This window comes from Bos indicus x Bos taurus, chromosome 5, assembly GCF_003369695.1.
Source record: "Bos indicus x Bos taurus breed Angus x Brahman F1 hybrid chromosome 5, Bos_hybrid_MaternalHap_v2.0, whole genome shotgun sequence".
In the NCBI taxonomy this organism is placed as follows: Eukaryota; Metazoa; Chordata; class Mammalia; order Artiodactyla; family Bovidae; genus Bos; species Bos indicus x Bos taurus.
Window position 1 is genome coordinate 10168686 of NC_040080.1, and position 26987 is coordinate 10195672.

At 52.6% G+C, this 26987-nt stretch overlaps 2 protein-coding genes across 9 annotated transcripts in view; both read left to right on the forward strand.

Moving 5' to 3' along the window:
• Positions 1-1492, forward strand: part of PLA2G6 (phospholipase A2 group VI) — a 58811-nt gene extending 57319 nt beyond the window's left edge. For all 5 annotated transcript variants that reach the window (XM_027540810.1, XM_027540814.1, XM_027540809.1 and 2 more), the window contains 2 exons: positions 492-565; positions 717-1492. In XM_027540810.1, coding sequence (XP_027396611.1) covers positions 492-565; positions 717-861 — 219 coding nt within the window. In that variant the 3' untranslated portion in view covers positions 862-1492. The remainder of the gene's footprint in view (positions 1-491; positions 566-716) is intronic.
• A 104-nt stretch (positions 1493-1596) lies between these two features.
• BAIAP2L2 (BAI1 associated protein 2 like 2) overlaps positions 1597-26987 on the forward strand; it is a 30352-nt gene continuing 4961 nt past the window's right edge. For 2 of the 4 annotated variants that reach the window (XM_027540817.1, XM_027540815.1), the window contains exons 1-10: positions 1597-2496; positions 3613-3688; positions 4556-4642; positions 5078-5139; positions 13348-13419; positions 13644-13760; positions 14576-14722; positions 24964-25116; positions 25414-25558; positions 25721-25946. In XM_027540817.1, coding sequence (XP_027396618.1) covers positions 2446-2496; positions 3613-3688; positions 4556-4642; positions 5078-5139; positions 13348-13419; positions 13644-13760; positions 14576-14722; positions 24964-25116; positions 25414-25558; positions 25721-25946 — 1136 coding nt within the window. In that variant the 5' untranslated portion in view covers positions 1597-2445. The remainder of the gene's footprint in view (positions 2497-3612; positions 3689-4555; positions 4643-5077; positions 5140-13347; positions 13420-13643; positions 13761-14575; positions 14723-24963; positions 25117-25413; positions 25559-25720; positions 25947-26987) is intronic. The other 2 variants (XM_027540818.1, XM_027540816.1) reach the window with 1 other exon arrangement.

The following is a 26987-nucleotide window of genomic DNA, read 5'->3' on the forward strand; positions in this document are numbered from 1 at the left end:
TCAGCCCCAGGGTGAGGCTTCCTGTGGGAGCCCTGGGTGTCAGGGAGATGGCAGGGCTCTGTGGGCCCTCCTTAGCCAGCTCAGAGGAGGGGGGATCCCCAGTACAGAGTCTCAGTGCTGGCAGGACCCTCGGTGACCACCTGCAGCGGGGTTTTCAGTTATTGTTTAGCTGAGGATTCTTTCCTTCACGCACGGCCCATGTGGAAGCCCAAAATGTCAGATGGACAAAAGCTAATGGGGCCGGGAGATGGAGGCCTGTCCACTCAGCCCCTCCATGCTCACCGACCCTAGACCCTGCTGAGCCACCTGTCCCGGCCACAGCCCATGCCCCTCTGATTACATAGCTGGGACAGGCGCTGCAGCACAGAGCAGTGGGATTTGTCCAGTCACCCTGCTGATTGGGAGCTAAGCCACCCTGGAACCTGGGGAGCCCGGGCAGGGGCTGTGGGCACCGCGTGGGCTGAGCACTCACAGGGGCCTCTTCTCACCAGTGCACGGATCCAGACGGGCGGGCCGTGGACCGGGCCCGGGCCTGGTGCGAGATGGTCGGCATCCAGTACTTCAGGTGAGGCTCGGCCGGCCCCAGCCCCCAGGCTGGACTGTCCCTTTCCCCAAGAGGCTGCTCTGTGTCCCAAGCCCACCCCAGTCCTAGCTCTTGTCCCCCGACCTGGGCCGAGTGTCCTGGGGTCGTGACCCCTCCTCCTTGCCCCGGACAGATTGAACCCCCAGCTGGGGACGGACATCATGCTAGACGAGATCAACGACACAGTGCTGGTCAACGCCCTCTGGGAGACTGAGGTTTACATCTACGAGCATCGGGAGCAGTTCCAGAAGCTCGTCCAGCTGCTGCTCTCGCCGTGAGGCTGCCAGGCCCCCAAATCCCCCCTCCCCAGCTCCCCCTACCACCACCACGCCGCCGCTGGGCAGAGCCGGGCCCAGGCAGCTCTGGGTCCACAGACCCGGCCTGGGGGTGCCGGGCTTCCGGCCTGAGGCTGGTCCTCTGGCCTCTGTCCCCCTCGGTCCTTACCTCCTGGCACTTTGTGTCACTCCAGGCTTAGAAAGCCTCGGGCCTCGCTCCGGCCGCTCCCTAACCGCCAAGGACGGCCCTCGGGCCCTTGCTCTGGAGGGTCAAACACTAAGGCTGCCGGGGCCCGTGCCCAGCCCTGGCCTCCCCAAGGGCCCCAGGCTCCTCCTGGTCCCTGGGGCTGCACAAGCCTTTCCCCCCTCGGCCCTCTCCCCTGGGGTGGGGCTCAAGAAACAGGCCATCACTGTCCCTTCAGGAGGGAACCCCGGAGTGGGGTGTCCCATGACTTTGCCCCTCTGCACACCCCAGCCATCGTCCCGCTCAGAGCCACCCCACCCACGAGCTCTCTGTGGCTCTCAAAGGTCGCTCCTGTGACTTCAGTTACTCCTCCCGCCAGGAAGTGATTTATGTGTAGAGCGGGCTCCAGGGGACAGCCCCTAAGCGTGAAATAAACGGTTTGATTCCCGTTGGCCTGTGTTGTGTGTGTGAGTGTGGTGTGAGTGCCCCCCACCCACCAGCCCCCCTCAGCCTTGACCGTCATCCGCCTGGGTCCACGCCGGAAGGACAGAAGCTCTGTTTCCCAGCCTCCCCAGGGCAGGGACACCTCTTCCCTTTAAGTTTTCCCCAAACTGGCCTGGAGGGTGTTCAGAGGCGGTAGCCAGGCCCGCCTGGCCCACAGTGGAGGGCAAGGGAGAGCCCCACTTGCTAGAAGAGGGGCTGAGACCCAGAGAGGGCAAGGTGCTCAGGCGCCGTCACACAGCGAGTGAGCAGCTGTGCCCTCAGGCCTGTGTGACTCCCAGGTTCGTGCCGCCCTGTCTCCAGCATATGGAGGAAGCGGGGTACGGGCGGCAGCAGAGGTGGGAGCCTCAGCCCTTGGGGTGCAAGTCTGAGGGGCTCAGGGAAGAGAAGGGGCTGAGAACAGTGAAGAGATGTGGGTGTGTTCCACCCGCAGGGAGGGGCTGTCAGGGAGGGTCCAGGGTGGTCACTGCACAGCTTGAGCCCAGTAGGGTGAGCCCTGCCCAGTGTAGGCAGGTGGGAGGGCGGGGGGCCCCACGTGAGCAGGGGTCCCCGCTGGCCCAGGGAAGGCTCTTCCTGCAGGTGGTGACCTGGGAGAGTGACCATCCACGCGTGCCCACTGGTCCGTGGCTCAGGGGTAAATAATTGAAGGGCAGGTCACATGAACCCACCCGCGTCACAGGATGCCTTCCCCGCCGGGTCTGGTTACACCCCAGATCGCATTCTGACATCCCTGGCTGGTGAATAATTAAGCTGCCACCTCCTCCTCGGCCGGCCCTCCCTCGCTGGGTCCTGCTCTGCGGCCTCCTTCACTGCCCGCTGAGCAGTGGCCATCGGAGGGTACGAACCCCAGCACTCCCAGCCCTGCCAGCGCCTCCTGCTCAGTGCCTGGGCACGCCTGCTCCATGGCCCCCGAGATGGACCAGTTCTACAGATCCACCATGGCCATCTACAAGGTGAGTGTGTGCCTGGCGCGGGCCCCCTCCCAGGGCTCGAAGTTCAGCCGGCTCTGGAAGACAGAGCGTGAGCAGGGCGGCAGCTTGTTCTGGGAAAGAAGGCCCAGAACCAGGCTGGGCTGAGCTGTGGATCTGGGGGTGGGGACCCCTAGGGGCAGTTGGCCACTCCAGCCCCAACCTGAGCCTCCCAGAACAGGGGTTCATCCCATGAGTGACAGGCCTGCTGAGATAGCACTCAACCAGAGCCCCCAATTCCCAAACTCTGGACACAGCAGGACAGGACCCAGGGTGGCCTAAGCTGGGAGCAGGGGACCCAGCCACCTGGCCCCCCAGGGTGGAGGAGTCTCTCTCTTTGTCTCTTTCTGTCTGGGTCTCCCTGTCTCTGCCTCTCTCGCTGGTTTCCGAGCCTCACACTCCAACTTCCTACCCCACTCCAGAGGGGTTGCTGTGGTCTCCATAGGCATTTATTGAGCACCTCTCGTGCATAGGACCCTTGCAATGTGTAAACCTCACAACACACCACCAGTGGAATAGGAAATAATCCATTTGACAGATAAGAAAAATGAGGCCAGAGAGGTGAAAACCCTGCTCAAAGTCATCAAGGGAGGAAGAGGGCCTGCTGGGCTTTGAATCAAGACCCAAGTCTTAAGTTCGTCACCCAGGGCGCTCTCCACTGGCCATGTGGTGGCCCACATGACCCAGCCATAGCCTGGCTCCCGAGGGGCTCTACTCTGAGCAGGGCAAGCTCTGCCCCTGCCCCAGAGGTGGCTGTCAGCAGCCCACAGGTCCTGGACTCAGGGCAGGTTGAGCCATGCCCAGCTGGGCACTGTGACAGACTGTAGGCTTCAGCCCAGTGGGAGGAGAACCTTCTAGACGCAAGTGCCCACTGGGCAGGTGGTGAGCGGGAGATGGCCAAGGGGACGCTGGCCTGGATCCTGGCCTCTGAGGCCCTTGCAGCCGAGAGCCAGGATTCTGGGTGACTTCAGGGTTCTGAGCGGGCTCCCTCAAGTCAGGCTTCTCACTGGGGCTGAGGGGCACCCTGATCCTGAGGCCCATCCTTCATTCCATCTTCTGTTCCCCTCTTCCACCCTCCCTCCTCCTGCTCTCCAACCCCAGAGCATCCTGGAGCAGTTCAACCCGGCCCTGGAGAACCTGGTGTACCTGGGGAACAACTACCTCCGGGCCTTCCACGGTGAGTGCCTGGCCCCACCCACGCGATCGCACCCTCCACTGTAACCTTCGCACCCCAGTGATCCTCGTCCCTACACACTCCCACGCGTCACGGTCACCCTCACGCCCTGAGACCCCTCACACACCTTCATGTGCCCCCTAGATGCTCCCAGAGAGGCAGCACCCGGTCCTGTGGGCTCACAGAACCCCAACCACACACACTTCTATGTGTCACCCCAGTGCCAGCTGTTGAGCCCACTGCCATACTCAGACCACCTTGGCACCCCCAGTCTGACACCCTGACTGGCCCCCCATCCACCCACCTACAGCCAAACCTCGCCCCTCACTCAGCACCTGTGCAAAGAGCTCCCATCCCCCCCATTTCCCGACATCCCCGCCCCCACCCCCAGCGCTAATCAGCAGAGGGTTGTGAGCTCTGGAGCAGGTGGACAAGCCGGGGACACACCCAGGGCTGAGCGTCACCCAACCCCTCCCTGCTTTTTAGGACTTCAAAGTCCTTGCACCAGCGACCTGAACCTGTATCACCCCACCCCCACTTTGAGCCTCTACACCTGAGCCTCTCAACAACCCTGCCCACACCCACCTTCTGACACACACAGATGCCTGCACCCCCACCCACGACAGACGGGCTAAGGTCCTGCCCCCCAGGGAGATCCCCTCGCCCCCCCCCCACCCCTGCTGCTTCTCCTGTGGCCAACACTACTCCACACACACACACACACACGGCCCAGGCACCCCTTCCCTCTTCCACCCCCACCTTGCCCAGAGCCCCCCACACTCTCCTGACCAAAGGAGAGCCCTCCAGAATGGGGAGTGGTGAGCACACAGAGGAGGGGCTGCGGCTGGATGCCTCCCCGTCTCCACGCAGCTCTGTCCGAGGCGGCTGAGGTGTACTTCAACGCCATCCAGAAGATTGGGGAGCAGGCCCTGCAGAGTTCCACCTCGCAGATTCTGGGTGAGGCACGCCCCTTCCCCATCGCTCTGCTGACCTCTGGGGCTTGGGGGACACGCCTCACTGCCCACCTCCTCCTGTTGCCCAGGCTCTGCCTCCTGGGCGCCTCCCCTCAGGCCGAGGGCCTGCCTTGCCCCCATTCTCGGGTCCCAGAGAGGGTTCCTTTTACAGCCTGGCTCTTCCAGGAAGTCCTCCCCAAAGGCACAGGCCTTGCAGCCCAAGGGCCCAGCTCCCAGACTCTCCTTCTGGAACCCATGCGCCTCCTCACCCCTCCCTGCAGGAGTTCTCCAGGGTAGGACAGGAGCTGCCAGAGCCCCAGAGTCGTGTGGGAAATCCCTGGACTTTGGTCCCAAACCCAGCTTGGGCAGGCCCTTCTGGTGGGAAGCGGGGTGATGAGACAAGCCCCCCAACTGAGGCCGCTGCCCTCTGTGCCTCCAGGTGAGATCTTGGTGCAGATGTCCGACACTCAGCGGCACTTGAACTCTGACCTGGAGGTGGTGGTGAGTCTCAGATCCTGCGGCCCTGAGCGGTCAGTCGGGAGAGTGGGCGGCGTTCCGTGGAGGACAAGGGCCCAACCTCCACACCCTTTCTCAGAGAGGACTCTGGTAACATGACAACTGCGGCTGCCCTTGGGCGCACCTGCCAGGGCCAGGCTCTGCTGGGCACGTTCACCTGCACATCAACGACATGGGAGGCGGGTGCATTTCCATCTCCATTTCACAGAGGAGGAAACTGAGTCAGGAATCTAGTCATTCACCCAAGATTCCAGACTGAGTGGAGGAGCCAGGAAGAGAAAGGCCCAGGACCCCGCCCCTACCAGCCTCCCCAACCCCTCCCTCCACTCTCCCAGGGAGCAGCCAGTGATCTGACCTTATCACTCCCAGGAGAAAACATTTCCACACCCCCGCCACCCACAGAACTAAACTCAGCCACTTGGTAAGGGATTCCTGGCCCTGCTGATCCGGCAGCCTCCCTAGTACCCCAGTCACAGCCCAGACCCTCCAAAGAGCTGCCCTCTTGCACACATGGCCTGGTGTTCCCACCGCAGGCTGCTGTGACACTGTTCTCCAGCTGAGGACCCACTCACCCCGACCCTTGCCAGCCAGCACCATTGTCCCCTCCTCCAGGAAGTCTTTCCTGATACCCAGGCAAGTTCAGTCTCTCCTCCTCTGACTCCAACAGATGCTTCTATCTGTTCTTAGGCTTCCCTGATGGCTCAAGTAGTAAAGAATCTGCCTTCAAGGCAGGAGACGCAGGTTCCATCCCTGAGTCAGGAAGATCCGCTGGCGGAGGAAATGGCAACCCACTCCAGTATTCTTGCCTGGGAAATCCCATGGATAGAGGAGCCTGGCGGGCTACAGTCCATGGGGTTGCAAACAGTCAGACATGACTGAGCGAGAACACACACATGTCCGTTCTTAGCAAGTGGTGGTGAAGAAAACCAGCTCTGCGCCAGAGCACCTGGGTTCAAAGCCCAGCTCCGCTAGTTGCTGGCTTTGAGACCTTGGACAAGCTACTTAACCTCAGTGCCTCAGTTTATCTGTCTGTGAAATGGAGATAATCGAAACTGCCTTGTAGCATTCTTATGAGGATTAAGTATAAGTATAAATTACTGACCCTCGCACCTGTAGCCCTCTATGTACCTTAGCTATGATTAGAAGCAGAACTGATGCCCTGTCTTTACCCCTGCCAAGATTGGGAGTTGTGCCAGGACTGGGATGTGGTCTTCTCTGTGGCTCCAAGGCCTGGAATGGGGGCCTGCCACTGAGCAGAGCTTCGCTGCCTGGGAAGGAGAGAACAAGCTCTGAAAAGGGAGCAGAGGTGGGCCAGAGGGAGAGGAGAAGAGAGGGCCTTCCGGGGGCGCTCTGGGCTGACATGCGCAGAGCATGGCAGAGCATGGCATCGGCAGAAGAGAGCTGGGGACAGAGCTGGTGGAGAGGAGGGGTGGGCGGGGCTGGGTGTGAAGGGCCTTGGGAAGCTCAGAAGGAAATTTCAACTAACCGTGACCGCCTGGCTCCCAAACGTGTGCGTGGGAAAGCACTGGACGTCCGGGTGCAAGTTGGGGACACCATAAAATACTCACCAGTTTGGTAGCCATGGCGAAATGGGGAAGAGTTTCCCCAGTGGAAAACAAGCATCCACCTCCACTCGATAAAACCATATCCCTGGCCCATTTCCCCGGACACCTTGAGGCTTAGTGCTAAGCCTGTGTCATCTCCCGGGGCTTGGGTGGGGAGCTACAGGGCACAGGCCACCCTGGCAGCCTGTGATTTCCTCTCCTTGTGTCTGATGACTTGTCATGTCACTCGTGGCGCACCTGGGCTGGATAGAGACGAGTGTCATCCAGGCCCGCTCTGTAAAGAGAGCTGCCCTCTTTGGGTACTGGTGTCTCGGCTGTGACAACAGGGCAGGGCCCTTGGCCAGAGCCACACTGGGCCCAACACACCAGAGGCCATCTCCCCCTTGGGCTCATTCATTTGACAGCAATTCACCGCCCTATGCCAGGCACTGCAATGGGCACTGCGGGGGCGGGGGTGGGGGGAACAGCAGACAAAACCCCCTGCTCTCCCCAAGGGGGAGCCAGACAAAACCCAGGACAAATAAGTGAGCATATGTGTGATGGGTTAGATGCAAAATGCGCTATGGAGGACAAGAGAACAGGGAAGGGAGTAGAAAGTGTTGGAGGGATGTGATTTTTAACAGATATTCAAGACAACAGCACTAGAGAGGTGACATTGTGAAGAGACCTGAAGGAGGTAGGGAGTAAGCAGGGAGACAACTGCGGGAAGTGTTCTCGCAAAGGGGTCAGCACACAGGAAGGCTTGACTGGAGTGGAGGCATCGAGGGCCAGTGCAGAGATGACCCCTGGCTAACAGGGGCCAGGCCCTGTAGACCTTGTCGGGACTCTGGCTATGCCTCTGAGTGTGTTGAGCAAAGGAATAACAGGATCTGGGCTGTTTTTGGTTTTTTTTTTAACCAAACCTTTTTTTTTATTATAAACTAAAATACAGGCACAGGACTTCCCTGGTAGTCCAGTGGTTAAGACTCTTTGCTTCCAATGCTGGGGGCACAGGCTTGATTCCTGATCAGGGAACTAAGATCCCACATGGCTTGTGGCCAAAAAATAACATACCGGCACAGAAAGTATCATGGAACAAATTCGAGCTCAGTGAATCATTATCAAGCAGACCGCCTTTGAAACTCCCATCCTGGTCAGGAACTTTGTCAGCCTCCCTAAAGCCCCTCCATGGGCCCCCATCAAACCACAGACCCTCTCTTCCTCCAAAAGTGACCACTGGTCTGACACTGCCTTGTGCTTCTCCATAACTGACCACCCAGTCCGATGTCCCCAGACAGTAGAACTTGTCTTGCTCTCTCTCTCTTTTAAAATATGTTCTTGAGTGTCTTTTAATCTAGTGGTTCCTCCGCCATTCCTTTCTTTCCTTACAATTTATCCATCGAAGGACTTGGGGCCTTTTGACTTGGTTTTCTGAGCATTCCTGGTGCAGCTCAGCTGTTCCTTTGTCCTCTGGATCCAGAGGATGGCTCAGACTCGGGTTCCATCCGTTTGGCATGCCTGGAGGGGATGAGTTTTACTCCTTTGCAATCATTATTTCATTGACATTGACAGTGTCCCCTCTTTGACCAGCAGAAGCCTCTTCAGTCTGGCACGTGAATTCTTTGGCATAACCCTCATGGTTCTGACAGTTTCCTCGCTATCTAGCCTGACATGATTGTTCTCATCTGGTACTTCTTCTGCTCTACAAATGGAATCAGTCATCTCTCCATGAAGCCCCTTTAAAAATGTTTCTGCTTTTAGTGCAAAGTGATATTGAAGACCATTATCTGCTTACTAGGGGTGTCCGTTGCTACTGGGTTCATCACTGTTCCTAGACTTTTTCAGTGGCCAATGCTATATATAAAACATATGTGTATATAGTAGATAGGATACATATGCCTAGATACATACACAGATGCATGCGTGCATAGATACATATATACATTTGTACAAACCACATACACACACACACACACACACACATATATATAAAGATAGAATTCTTCATAATTAATACTGTTACTTCCAATGCAGATTTAGCACCGGGTTTTTAGTTCACCTCTTCTCTATTCCACCGGTATCTCTTTTGTTCCACATCAAGAGTCCTGATACTCAGGAATTCCCTGGCAATCCATTGGTTAGGACTCCATGCTTTCATTGCTGAGGGTGTAGATTCAATCCCTGGTCAGAGAACTAACATCCTGCAAGCTGACAGTGTGCCCTCCCTCCAAAAGTCCTGATTCCCAAGCACACAGAAAAAGAAAGAAGAACATCCCACAGTTACCGTTTGCTATACCACATGCTACATAGACAGAACAGTCGCTGAATGATGAAACTAGTTCTACCACCACCAATATGATGCTGAAAACAGTTAAAGTCGGTTTTACATTTGGTCTCTGCAGCCTCCCCCCGCCACCACTTTCAAAGGCATGCTCTGGAGACATTGTGGGTTCTGTTCCAGACCACTGCAAAAAAGCAAATGCCACAATAAAGTGAGTCACATTTTTTGGTTTCCCAGTGCATATAAAAGTTATGTTTATACAACACTGTAGTCTATTAAGTGTGCAATAGTATTATGTAAAAAAAAAAAACCCAATGTACATACCTTAATTTAAAAGTACTTTGTTGCTAAAAATGTTAGCTGTCATCTGAGCCTTCAGCAAATCACAATTTTTTGTGAGAGTAACATCAAAGATCACTGATCATAGATCACCTTAACAGATTATGACAATAATAAAAATAGTTTGAACTATTGAGGGAATTGCTAACATGTGACACAGAGACATGCAGTGAGTAGATGCTATTGGAAATATGGTGCCAGTAGACTTGCTTGACATCAAGTTGCCATAAATCTTCAACATGTGAAAAGCGGAGTATCTGCAGCCGTGTTCCATCTACACCGTCAGAACCCAGAGCCACTGCACCACGCCCGCTCCCCCTTCACCTCATTGATCTTTGTTTGCAAGTAGCTATACTTTTAATATTCACCTCCAACCCCATGTCCATGTTTTGATTGTTGTTTTGGTCTTGTTCTCTGATTGTCCGCATGGGAAGGGCTCATGTGAACAATGTTCTGAGCTGTGACACCAAGATAACAGCTTGTTCTCCTTGTACTGGGGGAAGTCAGTTTTGCTGGATATAAAATCCTTGCCTCACGTTCCTTCCTTCTTTCCTCTTTCACTCACTCTCTTCCTCCTCCCCTTTCTTTCTTTCTCCTCCTTTTTTTCTCTTTCATCTTGAATGTTGCCATTGAAGAGTCTAATAATCTATATTCTCCATTGTAAATCATCTGCTCTTTTTGCCTTTGTTGTTCTTGTTCAGTCACTAAGTCGTGTCTGACTCTTTGCAAACCCATGACCTGCGGCCCACCAGGCATCCCTGTCTTCTACTATCTCCCGTAGTTTGCTCAAACTCACGTCCATTGAGTCACGAGTCATGAGTGATGCCATCCAACCATCTTTTTTGCCTTAGATGACCCCAACTTTTTTCTTTTTCTTCAAGCCTAGTTATTTTTCCAGAATATATCTTGATATTGGTCAGTCTGGGACAATATTCTTTGTTATGTGTTCTCTTTCAATATATAGTTTGATATCTTTTTTCTTTAATTACAGTTTTTTAGAAAACTTTTTGTTCTTTCTTTGCATTTCTTTCTCAGGGACTCTTATTATCTGTATGTTATGTTAATACCTTTGTAGCCTATCTTCAGTATTGGTCTCTTCCTCTTGGCTGAATGGAGCCCAAATAACGTATGGATAAGACTGGAATTTTGGGGAAGGTCTGGGCAGGGATATATATCTGGGAGTCGGCAGCCTGTGGACCGCATGAGCTCACCATGTAGACAGGGAAGGGAAAAGGCCCACAGCCTGAGCCCCAGGGCAACTCAACCTTCGGGGACCAGAGAGATGAGGGGGAATCAGAAAAAGATGGAGAAGAACAGTTAGGGGGCGATGCAAGGGAAACAAGGATGGGGGAGTGGGGTGGGCTGCAAGCTGAGGGAGGAAGGTGTCTCAGGAAGAGGGAGTGGTCAGCCGTGTCTGATGATGACGACAGGAGAAGTTGGGTGGGTCCTGAAAATCGATCGTGGGACTTAGTGATGTGGATGGAATCTTGGTGATTTTGACAACACTCTTGTTGGTGTCGTTGGTGGGGCCATGGCCTGAAGGAGGGTGTTCAAGAGCAAATGGAAGGAGTAAAGTTGTGGTCAGCCCACAGAGACAGTTCTTTGAAAGGGGTTTTGCCTGTATCGACGGATTCAGTTACTGGGCGGCCTCGACACATGGAACTCAGTGCGTGTTCGTGACAGCGGGTCTGCTCTCGTCTTCTGTACGGAGGAGCTCATGGGACCTGCTAATGGAGCGTGTCGCATGGGGAGGGGAGCAGGGGACCGCAGTCTCTGTAATGATTTGCTGGGAATTCTCAGCCTGTGCTGGAGTAGGCGACTTCCTTGTTTCAGAAGCACCTGCTTAATTATAGGCATCTCTCTGGTTCCCCAAGAGCAAGAGCTCAAAGGTCTCTTCAAGTATCACACTTCTTATTAGATCCATTTCTTTAAGAGCTTGATGATGACTTTCCATTAACCCAGTGGTGCCGGTGCCCTGTCTGACTGAGGCATCCTGGGTCTGTGTCCTCTACACTCTCGGTGATCACAGCCAAGCCCTGGTAATGGGAAGAATTGCAATCCACCTGTCCTGCCCTAACACTCATTTCTGTGGTGTGACTCAGTTCCTACGTGACTGGAAGCAGAAGGAGCCGTATCCTATGACATGGGAATGGCTTATTCAGAAGTGATGCCTCCTAAGTATTGAGCAGGGGAACAGGGCAAACAGAAATAAGAAGAAGGGGAAAGCCCCTAACTTGTCACTGCACTGACAGCAAGAGCCCTTTAAGCTGTACCTTAAGAACATTTTAAAGAGAGCTCGTGCCCCCAGGCCTCCCTGGGGAAAGCAGGGCTCTGAGCCTCCCAGACTCTGAGCTGGGAGCAGGTGTCGCCACCTCCCACATTCACCGTGGTGGCAGCCCCACCGCCTCCTGTATTGCCTCAGCATGCCAGCTCTGCAGGAACTAAGGTGTTGCCGGTGTGTCCTTTCTGTTGGTCTCGTGCATTTTTAATCTTTCCCATGGCCTTTGGTGTGGTTCAAGTTCATCCCTCCAGTACCATTCACTGTCTCCATTAGTGCTCTGGTTGCCAGGGTTTCGAGGGTCGGCCCCAACCCTGCATCTTCCATAAGCCCTGTTTATATATTGGGTGATTTTGCCAGATGTGGGAATTTTCAGGAACATACATCTTGTAGTTGAGCAGAAACCTTGACCTGGGATGTCCTACAGGTACAGATTGAAAGTCTCCCTTTCTTATTGCCTGGATCCAGCAAAAAAGGGCCCCTCTGGGGCAGAAACAGGGACTCAGAGCAGCTTGAAACACTCCCACCCCCAGCACACACACTGACAGCCTGTAAGGCCTGGCCAGCCCCAAGGAGGTCACACCCAAGCTCCCTTAAAGACCGGTTAACGAGGTTTCAGAAACAATTGTGGAAGAAACACTGAGAATTTTATAATTTGCTGGCCTTTCTGATTACCAGCATTCCTTTTCCTGAGGGACAGAGCTCCTACAGCATAGCCTGGGGCCCCTGGGGCAGCAGGCAGGACCCACCGAGGGTTCCTGAGCAGGGCTTCCTGAAGGAAAGGCTGGGAAGACAGAGAAGGCTGAGCAGAGGTGGAAGGGTCCCCCGAGGTGGCAGTGGTCAGTCTGAACCTGAGAGCAAAGGGGGCAGCTGAGAAGATTTAGGTGCAACGTCCCAACAACACTGAGTGACCCAGGGAGCGCTGATAGGGGACAAAGGGGAACATGCCAGCTGATCGCCAAGGCTCACAGAATTAACGTTCATTGGGTTCTAGAGCTGGACCCTAGCAAGCATCTGGCCAAAAGTTTCCCATTACAGATGGGGAAACAGAGGCCCAGAGAGGGACAGCAACTCATCCAAAGTTACAGAGCAAATTGAAGGAAGAACTAAAACTTCTAGAGTGAAGCTCTTCTGAGCCTGAGCCCAGTAGCCCTCCTGGTCCTCCTGGTTACCCGGGTGGTCGGCCACCTCCTTCCCACCTGCCGTGGGAAGCTGCCACTCCTGTGAACAGTTGTGACCACTTTTGCTGGGCCATGCCCAGCCCACGGTGCCAGGAATACAGAGATGGGACATACCTGGTTGCTGCTGCTCCCACAAATGGGGCTATGACCAGGGGCCCAGCAACAAATTCCATCCTACTGCTGGAGGAATGAAATTTGGTCATTACCAAAGAAGTTGTACACATTCTAGAAACAAAATGCAAGAGTAATGGATTCTGCCTAAGGAGTCAGGAAGGCCGCCCAGCAGAGGGGGTAGGGAAGTTGGTATTTGAAGATTGGTAGGCATAATCAAAGCACAGAGAAATGGAAAGTATCACACATTTATGGAGGGTGTGTTTCAAGCCAGGTACTGCACTAAATATTTTGTATGTCTAATTGTTTAATCCTGCATCCAGCCAGGTCTCTTGTTATACCCATTTCTCTGATGGTTGGTCAGGAGCCTGGTATGTCAGGAGCAGGGTGGGCAATGGAACACCGGGGCTGGGGGATGATTGGGTAGCCCTGATCAACCCCACCCTGCACTCCATACAGGTGCAGACATTCCATGGAGACCTCCTGCAGCACATGGAGAAGAACACCAAGCTGGACATGCAGTTCATCAAAGTGAGTCTGGCCACCCATCCTGGCCCTCCAGCCCATCTCCAGCAGGCCTGCCTTTCCCCATTTGACAGATGAGCACACTGAGGCCAGTGCTGGGCACTGACTGGCCCCAGGTTGTACACGTTCCCGGCTGAGCCCCCTGCCCCTGTCCAGTGCTCTGGCCCATAGGCCAGGTACCTTGAGCCCTTTAACATGGGGGTCTCCCTCCTCTCTCTACCCCACCCAAGGACAGCCGCCAGCACTACGAGATGGAGTACCGCCACCGAGCCGCCAACCTGGAGAAGAGCATGTCCCAGCTGTGGCGGATGGAGCGCAAGAGGGACAAGAACGCACGGGAGATGAAGGTGCAGGGGCTAGGGACGACCCCGGGCTTCTCAGGGATCCCCGACACCCACCCAAGCTCCCCCACCTAGCACCAGCCCTACTCCAGGGGTGTCATTTGCCCCACCCCGTGTGGTGAGCATAGCTGGAGGGGTCAGCCGGCCCCTGGCGGGCACCCCTGGTCACAGGGACACCATCAACACCGCTCCTCGCCTAGTCACTGTGTGGCCCTCCTCGCATTCCCTTGGCTTCCCCGCCTTCTCCTATTTCACTGGGAGAACCTGAGGTCCTCAGTCACGCCACCCCTAATCAGGGTGCAAAGGCGTAACCCACCAGCAGCCCCGGCACTCTCCCCGGCACGCACACCTCCTGCCCCCTGGCTAAGCCCAGCCCCTCCTCCCTAGGTCAGGGCCCCACACCTGGCCTCCATTTCCAAGACCTTATCTCCTCTCCTGCCTCCTTTACTAAGCTCATCTCTCTCCTCTTTGGAATCTTTCCTCCCAAGCAGGGGGTTATTAATCCATTAATTTGCATTTTCATTAAACCAACTTTCCTAGGCCTCACTTCTGGGCTTGGCCCTCTGCCGGGTTCTGGGGACAGAGTGGTGGCTCAGACACCAGCCCGACCTGGGAGAAGTGCCCTTGGGCTGGAGGGCAGGCAGAGCTGAGACTCACAGGAGAGGGCAGGCTCCGAAGTGAGAGTGGGGGCTGGGTGCCCAGGGGAGGCCTCCAGGAGGAGGTGGCTGGTTCACGAAGGAGAGGGAGGCTCAGACCGCTGGCACTCGGGGCTGGATGAGGGACCCATCCCTGGCCTCCAGCCAGAGTTCCCTTTCCCGCAGGAGAGTGTGAACCGGCTGCACGCGCAGATGCAGGCCTTCGTGTCTGAGAGTCAGCGGGCCGCTGAACTGGAGGAGAAGCGGCGCTACCGCTTCCTGGCCGAGAAGCACCTGCTGCTTTCCAACACCTTCCTGCAGTTTTTTGGCCGGGTGAGCTGGGGCTGGGGGACCATTAATGGAACCTTCTAGGGGCGGTGCTCTCCTTGAGCTGGCTGTGCACAGGAATTCCCCTCCCTCCCTCCCCATCCCCTTCTTTCCTTCCACTATGTAGATATTAGATATTTATTTTATTTATTTACTCTTTTTCTTTATTTGTATCATCAGATAGTCATTCATTTATTGTCTTTTTGTTTGTTTGCCACACTGCATGGTATGCAGAATCTTAGTTCCCCGACCAGGGATTGAACCTGTGCCCCCTGCATTGGAAGCTCAGAGTCTTAGCCACTGGGGCATCAGGGAAGTCCCGATTTCTTGTGGTCTTGTTTAGTTTCTCTTTCCATTTCCCTGTATTCTTCTTTAGTCTCCCAAATACTGCACCCTGGCTGCAAATTCGGGCAAGTGATTTCAGACCTGAGTCTTATTTTCTTATCTGGAAAAGAAGGGAAATAATTGCCCCTGCAGAAGGTTGGCACAAGGGTGGAGCTTGGCATAGGCAGGAGCCCAGTGGGATTAGGGCCTGCTGCCCCTGCTCTCTCCCCTCCAAAGATGAAAACAAAGGCTACCATTCAGGAGACCCGACTCCTTGCAGTCAGCTGCCCCCAGCAGCCAGCAGCCAACTCCTGCCTCTCCACCTCAGCGTCCCTACCTTGCCAGGCCCTCTCTGAGTCTCTGGTTCTGACCCAGGGGCCCTCTGGCGCTGAGCTGAGGTAGGAGCGTGAATGGATCCAGTGACTAATTTCCGCCGTGGCTGACAAGACTCTTCAGTTGTCACCACCACACCCAGCCCTCGACTCAGGGCTGAGCCTTCTCCCGTATCCCTCCTCTCACTGAGTGATCCTCCAGGGACGAGCTGCTGCTGCTTCCTCTCTTAAAAATATTTACTTATGTATTTATCTGGCTGCTCCAGGTCTTTGTTGGGGCCCACGGAATCTTTAGTTGTGGCGTGTGAACTCTTAGTCGCAGCATGTGAGATCTGTTAATAGCTCCCTGATCAAGGATTGCTTCCATCACCAGTGCATCCACCAGTGACTGGCGATGGAAGCAAGATCCGATGCTGTAAAGAGCAATATTGCACAGGAACCTGGAATGTTAGGTCCATGAATCAAGGCAAATTGGAAGTGGTCAAACAGGAGATGGCAAGTGTGAATGTCGACATTTTAGGAATCAGCCAACTGAAATGGACTGGAATGGGTGAATTTAACTCAGATGACCATTGTATCTATTACTGTGGGCAAGAATCCCTTAGAAGAAATGGAGTAGTCATCATAGTCAACAAGAGTCCAAAATGCAGTACTTGGATGCAGTCTCAAAAACAATAAAATGATCTGTTCATTTCCAAGGCAAACCATTTAATATCACGGCAATCCAAGTCTATGCCCCAAACAGTAACGCTGAAGAGCTGAAGTTGAACAGTTCTATGAAGACCTATAAGACCTTCTAGAACTAACAACCAAAAAAGTTCAAACTACCGCACAATTGCACTCATCTCACACGCTAGTAAAGTAATGCTCAAAATTCTCCAAGCCAGGCTTCAACAATATGTGAACTGTGAACTTCCAGATGCTCAACCTGGATTTAGAAAAGGCAGAGGAACCAGAGATCAAATTGCCGACATCTGCTGGATCATCAAAAATGCAAGAAAGTTCCAGAAAAACATCTATTTCTGCTTTATTGACTATGCCAAATCCTTTGACTGTGTGGATCACAATAAACTGTGGAAACTTCTGAAAGAGACGGGAATACCAGACCACTTGACCTGTCTCTTGAGAAACCTGTATGCAGGTCAGGAAGCAACAGTTAGAACTGGACAACAGACTGGTTTCAAATAGGAAAAGGAGTACGTCAAGGCTGTATATTGTCACCCTGCTTATTTAACTTCTATGCAGAGTACATCATGAGAAATGCTGGGCTGGAAGAAGCACAAGCTGGAATCAAGATTGCCGGGAGAAATCTCAATAACCTCAGATATGCAGATGACACCACCCTTATGGCAGAAAGTGAAGAGGAACTAAAAAGCCTCTTGATGAAAGTGAAAGAGAAGAGTGAAAAAGTTGGCTTAAAGCTCAACATTCAGAAAACTAAGATCATGGCACCTGGTCCCATCACTTCATGGCAAATAGATGAGAAAGCAGTTGAAATAGTGTTTTTTGGGCTCCAAAATCACTGCAGATGGTGACTGCAACCATGAAATTAAAAGACACTTGCTCTTTGGAAGGAAAGCTGTGACCAACTAGACAGCATATTAAAAGGAAGAGACATTACTTTGCCAAACAAAGATCTGTCTAGTCAAGGCTATGGGTTTTCCAGTAGTCACGTATGGATGTGAGAGTTGGACTATAAAGAAAGCTGGGCGCAGAAGAATTGATGCTTTTGATCTGTGGTGTTGGAGAAGACTCTTGAGAGTCCCTTGGACTGCAAGGAGATCCAACCAGTCCATCCTAAAGGAAATCAGTCCTGAATTTTCATTGGAAGGACTGATGCTGAAGCTGAAGCTCCAATACTTTGGCCACCTGATGTGAAGAGCTGACTCATTTGAAAAGACCATGATGCTGAGAAAGATTGAAGGCGGGAGGAGAAGGGGATGACAGAGGATGAGATGGTTAGATGGCATCACCAACTCAATGGACATGAGTTTGAGTAAACTCCAGGAGTTGGTGATGGACAGGGAGGCCTGGCATGCTGCAGTTCATGGGGTTGCAAAGAGTCAGACATGACTGAGCGACCGAACTGAACTGATCAAGGATTGAACCTGGGCCCCCTACACTGGGAGTGCACAGTCTTAGCTACTGAACCACCAAGAAGTCCCTTCTTCCTTTCAACAGTTTTATTGAGATATAGTTCACACACCATGCACGTCACCCATTTAAAGTACATAGTTCAGTGGTGTAGTATATTCACAGACTTGTGCATCCATGCCACAAGGGTTTTTTGTTTAATGTTTATTTATTTGGCTGCATTGGGTCAGAGTTGTGGCATGTGGTATCTTTAAGCATTGGGAGTGCAGTCTTAGCCACTGGACCACCAGGGAAGTCCCATCACATTCAAGTTCAGAACATTTAATTACCCCTAAAAAAACCCCGGTGCCCCTTGCTGGTCATTTCCCAGTCCTCCCATTTCCTCTTGCCTTAAGCAACCGTCAGTCTACTTTCTGTCTCTATAGACTTACCACTTCTGGCCATTTCATGCTTTCCTGGTAGTCAGTTGGTAAAGAATCTGCCTGCACTGCTGGAGACCTGGGTTTGATTCCCAGGTTGGGAAGATCATATAAAAGGAATCATACAATATTTGGCCCCCTGTGACTGGCTTCTTTCACTAAGCATCATGGTTTTCAAGTTCATCGGTATTGGAGCATGCATCCATACACCATTCCAGTTTACTGCCAAATAGGATCCCATCATCTGGATATACCACGTTTACTTATCCATTCCACAGCTGATGGACACCTGGCTTGTTTCTGCCGTTTGGTTTTAAGAAGGATGCTGCGATGGGTATCCACGTACAAGTTTTTCTGTGGACGTGTGTTTTCATTTCTCATGGGTATATAGGAGTGGGGTTTCTGGGTCATATGGGAACTCTGTTTAATTTGAGGAACTTCCAGATTCTTTTACCATTTTACATTCCTACCAGCAGTTTATGAGGTTTCTAATTTCTCCACATCCTTGTGAACACTTGTTGGCACTTAAAAAAAAAAAAAAAGATTTATTTATTTATTTATTTTTGACTGCTCTGGGTCTTCGCTGCTGCAGGCTGGCTTTCTCTAGTAGCAGTGAGTGGGGGCTACTCCTCACTGCAGCACACGGCCTTCTCTTTGGGTGGTTTATCTTGTTGTGGAACATGGACGCTATGGTGTGTGGGATCTTCCCAGAGCAGGGAAACCTGTGTCCTACTGCATTGGCAGGCAGGTTCTTAACCACTGGGCCGCCAGGGAAGCTCCTGGGCTTTCTGATTACAGCCATCCTAGTGAGCGTGGAGTGGTGTCTCACTGTGGTTTTGATTTGCACTTCTCTGATGGCTGATGATGCAGAGTATCTTTCACGTACTTGTTCAGTTCAGTCGCTCAGTCATGTCTGACTCTTTGTGACCCCATGGACTGCAGCATGCCAGGTTTCCCTGTCCATCACCAACTCCCAGAGCTTGCTCAAACTCATGTCCATCAAGCTGGTGATGCCATCCAACCATCTCATCTTCTATCATCCCCTTCTCCTCCCTCCTTCAATCTTTCCCAGCATCAGGGTCTTTTCCAGTGAGTCAGCTCTTCACATCAGGTGGCCAAAGTATTGGAGCTTCAGCTTCAGCATCAGTCCTTCCAATGAAAATTCAGGACTGATTTCCTTTAGGATGGACTGGTTGGATCTCCTTGCAGTCCAAGGGACTCTCAAGAGTCTTCTCCAACACCACAGTTCAAAAGCATCAATTCTTCTGCACTCAGCTTTCTTTATAATCCAACTCTCACACCCATACATGACTACTGGAAAAATCATAGCTTTGACTAGATGGACCTTCGTTGGCAAAGTAATGTGTCTGCTTTTTAATATGCTGTCTAGGTTGGTCATAGCTTTTCTTCTAAAGAGCAAACGTCTTTTAATTTCATGGCTGCAGTCACCATCAGAAGTGATTTTGGAGCCCCCCCCTCCACACACACAAAATAAGGTCTGTCACTGTTTCCATTGTTTTCTCATCTATTTGCCATGAAGTGATGGGACCAGATGCCATGATCTTCATTTTTTTGGATGTTGAGTTTTAACCCAGCTTTTTTATTCTCTTTCACTTCATCATGAGGCTCTTTAGTTCTTCTCTGCTTTCTGCCATAAGGGTGGTGTCATCTGCTTATCTGAGGTTATTGATATTTCTACCTGCAATCTTGATTCTAGCTTGTGCTTCATCCAGCCTCGCATTTCTCGTGATGTACTCTGAATATAGGTTAAATAAGCAGGGTGACAGTATACAGCTTTGACATACTCCTTTCCCAATTTGGAACCAATCTGTTGTTCCATGTCCAGTTCTAACTGTTGCTTCTTTTTTTAAATTTTATTTTATTTAACTTTACAATATTGTATTGGTTTTGCCATATATCAAAATGAATCTGCCACAGGTATACATGTGTTCCCCGTCCTGAACCTTTCTCCCTCCTCCCTCCCCGTACCATTCCTCTGGGTCGTCCTAGGGCACCAGCCCCAAGCATCCAGTATCGTGCATCGAACCTGGACTGGCAACTCGTTTCATATATGATATTATACATATTTCAATGCCATTCTCCCAAATCATCCCACCCTCTCCCTCTCCCACAGAGTCCAAAAGACTGTTCTATACATCAGTGTCTCTTTTGCTGTCTCGTATACAGGGTTATTGTTACCATCTTTCTAAATTCCATATATATGCGTTAGTATACTGTATTGGTGTTTGTCCTTCTGGCTTACTTCACTCTGTATAATAGGCTCCAGTTTCATCCACCTCATTAGAACTGATTCCAATGTATTCTTTTTAATGGCTGAGTAATACTCCATTGTGTATATGTACCACAGCTTTCTTATCCATTCATCTGCTGATGGACATCTAGGTTGCCTCCATGACCTGGCTATTATAAACAGTGCTGTGATGAACATTGGGGTACACATGTCTCTTTCAATTCTGGTTTCCTCAGTGTGTATGCCCAGCAGTGGGATTGCTGGATCATAAGGCAGTTCTATTTCCAGTTTTTTAAGGAATCTCCACACTGTTCTCCAGAGTAGCTGTACTAGTTTGCATTCCCACCAACAGTGTAATAGGGTTCCCTTTTCTCCACACCCTCTCCAGCATTTATTGCTTGTAGACTTTTGGATCGCAGCCATTCTGACTGGCGTGAAATGGTACCTCAGAGTGGTTTTGGTTTGCATTTCTCTGATAATGAGTGATGTTGAGCATCTTTTCATGTGTAACTGTTGCTTCTTGACCTGCATACAGGTTTCTCAGGAGGCAGGTAAGGTGGTCTGGTTTTCCCATCTCTTGAAGAACTTTCCAGTTTGTTATGATATACACAGTCAAAGGCTTTGGCGTAATCAATAAAGCAGATGTCTTTCTGGAACTCTCTTGCTTTTTCAATGATCCAACCTACTTGTTGGCCATGTATATATCTTCTTTGGAAGGAAACTCCTCTTTCTGCCTGTATCCTGAACAGTTAACTCCAGCATTAAGAGGAGAAAGGCTGCTTCCTGCTGAGTGATCACCTCTCAGGAGGAAGCAGTTGATTAAATGAACCAGACTTCCCGTAGGTATGGGGGAATATGTAGCGTGTTTTCTGAGCCAGCTGGGCTTTAGGACATACAAGATCTAACTCCTAAGACAGTTAAATATAAATATGTACCTGCTAACTATTTCTATACGCAGAATGCACAAGATTTGAAAGAACTCTAAGTGCCAAAGCTCAAAAAGGTGTCTTTCTCTTCTGTCTCCAGTGATCAGCCCTTGCTTAGCCCAAGTCTAATCAATAACATGCCTTTATACCCTGGGTTTATCTCAGTTGTGCAAGTAGATCTCTAGGATAAGTACCTAGAAATGGGATTAGTGTGTCCAGGGATAGAAACATTGGCTATACCAATTTATATTTCCACCAGCAAGGGCGGAGATTCCCTATTTCCTTGACAACAGTGATCTTCACTAATCAGAAAGGTTAAAATGGTATCTTGGTGTAGTTTTACATTACACTTGTCTTATAAGTGAGGTTGACATCTTTTCATGTTTCAGAGCCATTTGATTTCCTTTACTGTGACAGGTCAGTATCTTTTCCTCCATTTTTCTTATGAATTTATAGGAACTCTTGATATGTTACTGAAAGTAGCCTTTCTTGGTGATGAGTTGCAAACATTTTCCCAATTTGTCATTGATCACTTGATTTTGCTTATTGTGAGTTTTGCCATGTTAAAAAAATATATATTTTTAGTTAGGTTTACCAGTCTTCTATAGTTTGGGGGAGTTGTCTCATACTTAGAATGGCTTTCGCTCTCCGTTACGATTTTTGAAATTCTCCCATGGTCTACTCTATGTTTCTTCCCAACCACCGACTAAGCTGCCTAAATGCAGGGCTGAGGGGAGCCAGTCAACTTGAGTCTTGTCCAGGCCAAGACTCTGAGACTCCCCTAGTACCCTGGCAGGTGCTCTCAGATTGGACAAAAACCCTTCTTTATGGTAAGCAAAATCGTATGCTCGTGCTTTGCTAACTGCCTCCAAAACAAGTGTGTACAAAGGCCTTTGGCATTTTGTCTTTCTGTTGTTTTGCTAATTAATTATGCAAGGCAAAGAGGGGGTGGACACCTAGTGACCAACTGGACTAGTTGCTCCTGTGACTTGAGCTCTGTTTTGCTGCCTGAGATCAGATTTTCAGCAACTGGGCCAGACTGAAGGGAACAATCATTGAAAAGTACAGTCACAGGAAGCTTCCTCAGGACAGACAAGTACAGGCCACTCCGTTGCTTACTAGATTCGAGACCTTGAGACAGTCATTAACTGCTCTGATCCTCAGCATCTTCTTTTGTAATAATGACACCTACCTCCCAGGCCATTGGAAGAATCTAGTAAGATAATGGAGGTAAAGCCTTTAACCCTGGGCCTGGCACAGAGTTGATGCTCAACAAAGGGAAGCTTGTTTTATACTTTTTCAAATTTGGCCATTCCAGGTCTTAGTTGCAGCACGTGGGATCTTTAGTTTTGGCAGGCGAACTCTCGGTTTGCGGTGTGCATGCTAAGTCGCTTCACTTATTTCTGACTCCACGACCCTATGGACTGTAAGCCCACCAGGCCCCTCGGTCCATGGGGTTCTCCAGACAAGAATACTGGAGTGTGTTGCCGTGCCCTCCTCCAGGGGTTTTTCCAGACCTAGGGATCAAACCCGTCTCTTACATCTCCTGCATTGGCAAGTGGGTTCTTTACCACTAGAGCCACCGGCAAAGCCCCTGGTTGCCACTGGCGGGATCTAGTTCCCTGACCAAAGTTGAACTCTGACCCCTTGCATTGGAAGCACAGAGTCTTAGCCACTGGACCACCAGGGAGGTCCTCAAAAAGAAGCTTTTTATTTTTCCTAAGGCGACAGTCCTGAACTTGGCCTTGAGGGAGCCAATGTTTGAATAGAAAATGGAGAGACATTTATAACTGGAGAGCAGGGTGTTCTGATTGTACCTAGGATGACCTGAGTGACCACACAGAGCGATCCAAGCCACTGAAAGAAGTTTTATTACATATCACACTTTCCAAGAGAAAGGGCCACGCCACGACATGCAGGGCCAAGTTGGGGTAGCACCAGGGTTTGGTTAAGAGGCAGAAGCAGCCAAGGGAAAGTATGGCTCAGAACCTTGATTATGGTTTCTGGGTGAAGGGATGGGCCAAGCAGGGTCGGCAGGTTTAGAACTAGATGATTCTAATGATTTCAGTGAGCTCTGGGCTATAGGAGTTGTCTCTAGTTGTCCAGTACCTGGCTTGGATGATTTAGGGCAGGGGAAATGCTGTCTCCGTGTGTGTTAGAAGGAGATAATTGAGGATGCAGGCTTTTTCGTTTCTTGGTTTGTTTTTGTTTTTTTTCACTGCACCACCCAGCACATGAGATTTTAGTTCCCGGACCAGGGATGTAACCAGCGCCCGCTGCAGTGGAAGTGTGGAGTCTTAACCACAGGGAAGTCCCAAGATATGGGGTTTTGATTGGTTGATGAAAAGTGTGCTCAAATTGTTTACTATCTCTAGGAATTATCTAGTCCTGTGGGAGAAGGCAATGACACCCCACTCCAGTACTCTTGCCTGGAAAATCCCATGGACGGAGGAGTCTGGTAGGCTGCAGTCCATGGGGTCTCTAGGAGTCGGACACTACTGAGCGACTTCACCTTCACTTTTCACTTTCATGCATTGGAGAAGGAAATGGCAACCCACTCCAGTGTTCTTGCCTGGAGAATCCCAGGGACCGGGGAGCCTGATGGGCTGCCATCTAGGGGTCGCACAGAGTCGGACGTGACTGAAGCGACTTAGCAGCAGCAGTAGCAGTGAGGTGCAGTCTTTTCAGAATTAGCAAGGCCCAGGATGTCAAAGCATTATCTGGCAACTCGCTCCAGTATCCTTGACTGGAAAATTCCATGGACAGATTGCCTGGCGCACTACAGTCCATGGGGTGGCAAAGAGTCAGACACGACTGAGTGACTGAGCACATACACACACACAGAGGATGTCAAAACATAAAATACAGAAAATTTAAAACATGATTAATAAGCACAGCAGGTCTAACATTTAAAGCCCTCCCCAATCCCACGTTTTTATGGACTATGTGGTCAGCTGCTGAGTTTCTTGTCCTTGAAGGTATCCAAACAGAATTAGATGCCCATGTATTGGGGATACTAGAAAAGGGATGCTTATTGGAAGAACTATTTGAAAGGCTTCTTCTAGACAACTACTCAAGCTGGCTTACACAAAAGTGTTTATTAGTCACTGGGAAGTTTGAGCCTTTCAGGTATAGTTGGATCCAGGAGTACACAAGCTGTCATCAGAAATTTGCCCCTCTCTGTTGCTTAGCCGAAGTTTCCTCTGCCTTCACCCTCTCTTGATATCTAGCAAACTCCATGAGGTGAGAGAATAAAATTTTCCAGATTATTCCAGGGCAAGTCCTGGGACTGGCTCTTTGGTCACAGTTTTTGGTAGGTGCCCATCCCTGACTCCATCTCTGTAGCCAGGAGGATGAAGTGAAAGTGAAGTCACTCAGTTGTGTCGGACTGTTTGCGACCCCATGGACTGCAGCCTACCAGGCTCCTCTGTCCACGGGATTTTCCAGGCAAGAATACTGGAGTAGGTTGCCATTTCCTTCTCCAGGAGATCTTCCCAACCCGGGGGTGGAACCTGGGTCTCCCGCATTGTAGGCAGACACTTTACCGTCTGAGCCACCAGGGAAGTCTTGGAGCAACCCAAGTGGTCAAACCTGTATTGTACCCCTACCCCGGTATCAGATCGAGGCGGAGCCCCACTCAAAGCACACAGACTGAGAGAGGGGCCAGGGGAGGCCCCTCCAGGAAAACTGAAGAGCCTTCGACAAAGGACCGGGAGGCCTGGACGGTGTGTGACCCCAAAGTGACCACAGCGACCTCTGGTTCCTTCCAGCTAGAAATTCCGGCCACCCTCAGCTTGCAGGGCCCGAGTTTCCAGGTCGAGGGTGCCACTTTTCGGTCCCCTGGGCAGTCTGGGGGCTGGCTGCTCAGACCTCGCTGACCCTCGCGTCCCCCCCTGGCCAGGCCCGGGGGATGCTCCAGAACCGCGTGCTGCTGTGGAAGGAGCAGTCGGAGGCCAGCCGCAGCCCATCGCGCGCCCACTCCCCGGGCCTGCTGGGCCCCGTGCTGGGGCCGCCCTACCCCTCGGGCCGCCTGACGCCCACCCGCCTGGACATGGTGAGGCCCTGGGCGCCCCCGCCGCCGCCGTTCGCGCCCCCGCCGCCCCCGGCACCCTCCGCGGGACCCTGGGGCCTGAGGCCCGCCGCCTGGAGCCTCCTCCCCCCGAGGGCGCCGGTCTACGCAGCGCCCCTCCGCCGCTCCTTCCGCCCCGGCGCGGCCTCCGCGCCCCCGTGGTGGCTCGGCCGGCGGCCCGAGAACCCCTACGCCGAGGCCTGGGACTGGGGGTGGGGGCTGGAATAGGGCGCCGCGCCCCGCCCCTCCCCGCCCCACCCTCCCCTGCCCGTCTACCCCTAGCAGCCCCAGAGGGCCCTGGGAGAGTTCGGCTCCCCCCGCAGCCGGCACGGCTCCGGCTCCTACGGCCCCGAGCCCGCCGAGGCGAGGTCCGCGTCCCAGCTGGAGCCAGACCACCGCCGGTCCCTGCCCCGGACGCCGTCCGCCTGTGAGTAGCCCCCGGAGCGCAGAGGGAGGGCCGGGGTCTCAGGCTGGGGACCTGGGGCCGGGAAGAGGAACCGAGGTTGCGCGGCAGCAGGAGGGATCGAGGGTAGACGCCAGGGAGGACTTCCCACCCACGTGGCGCGGCGCTCTCCCGCCCCTCCCTCAGCCTCGCTCTACAGCAGCAGCACCCAGCGCTCGCGCTCCAACTCCTTCGGCGAGCGCCCGGGCGGTGGGGGCGGCGGCGGCGGCGCCCGGAGAGTCCGCGCTCTGGTCTCACACTCGGAGGGCGCCAACCACACGCTGCTGCGCTTCTCGGCCGGAGACGTCGTCGAGGTGCTGGTGCCCGAAGCCCAGAACGGCTGGCTCTATGGCAAGCTGGAGGGCTCATCCTCGTGAGTGGGAGCCCCGGGGCGCAGGGTGGGTTGGAAGGAGGACTGGATGGCCTGGGTTCCAGCTCCGAGTCTTCCAGGATAGCAGCTGTCCCTGAGGCCTCGGACAGCTCTCCCCTTTTCCCATCCTTCTCCTCGTCCCACCCTATTTTCCTCATCCCTTCTGGCAGGGAAGGAAGAACCTCTTTACCAAGTTCAGGGTGGTGGCCCTTGAGAGGATGGTAGAGGATGGGGAAGGGAAAGGTTCTCTCACAAATGGGAACACTACGAAACCTTACTGCTTGAGCACCCACCATGCACCTCAAAGTGAGCCAAGCTCTGAGAAGAGACTGGACAGAGAGGTGGGCCAGGTGCAGGGGAGATGCTGGGACCTTGCAAGCTGAGTGTGCTCACTCCCTCGCAGTCAGGCACGGGGGAAATCCTTAGAGAACATAAACGGGGGCTGCTTTTGACACCAGGCAGTAGAAAAGGGGGAGGCGGGGGAGTACACTGCAGTCGCTGCAAGCCTGGAGGAGAGCAGGGACCACTCTTTCTGCCAGAGAAAAGAGGGAAGGTGGGAGCTCGCTGCAGCCACACAGTGCCCTCCCCCCAGGGCTTTACGGGCAAGAGACTGTGTGGTGCTCAGGCCCACTCATGCTAAGGAGAGAGGAATGAGTGAGGATAAGAGGGGATGAATGAATGGAACATCCACAGAGGAGTCAGCAGGTGCACGTGAGGGTGCTCACCGGGTGGGTTAGTAGGTGGTTACTGGATGAGGATGTTGTAGGCAGGCGGATGCTTGTTCCTATGAGCAGATGGGCAGATACAGGGGGGCACGGAAAGATGCACAGATGGGGGGTGCACGTCTAGACTAATTGGAGAGGTGTGTGAGTGGATTGACAGAGAGGTGGGCAGTGGGCAAGTGCTGATGGATGGGTTAGTGGATTGGCGGTCCTGGGGTGGTTGCCCTCATGGATGAGTGATGCATGGACAGCATGATTGTGTGGATAGATGGGTGGATGGCAGGTGACTGAATGGATAAGGAACAGAAGGAGGAGCCAATGG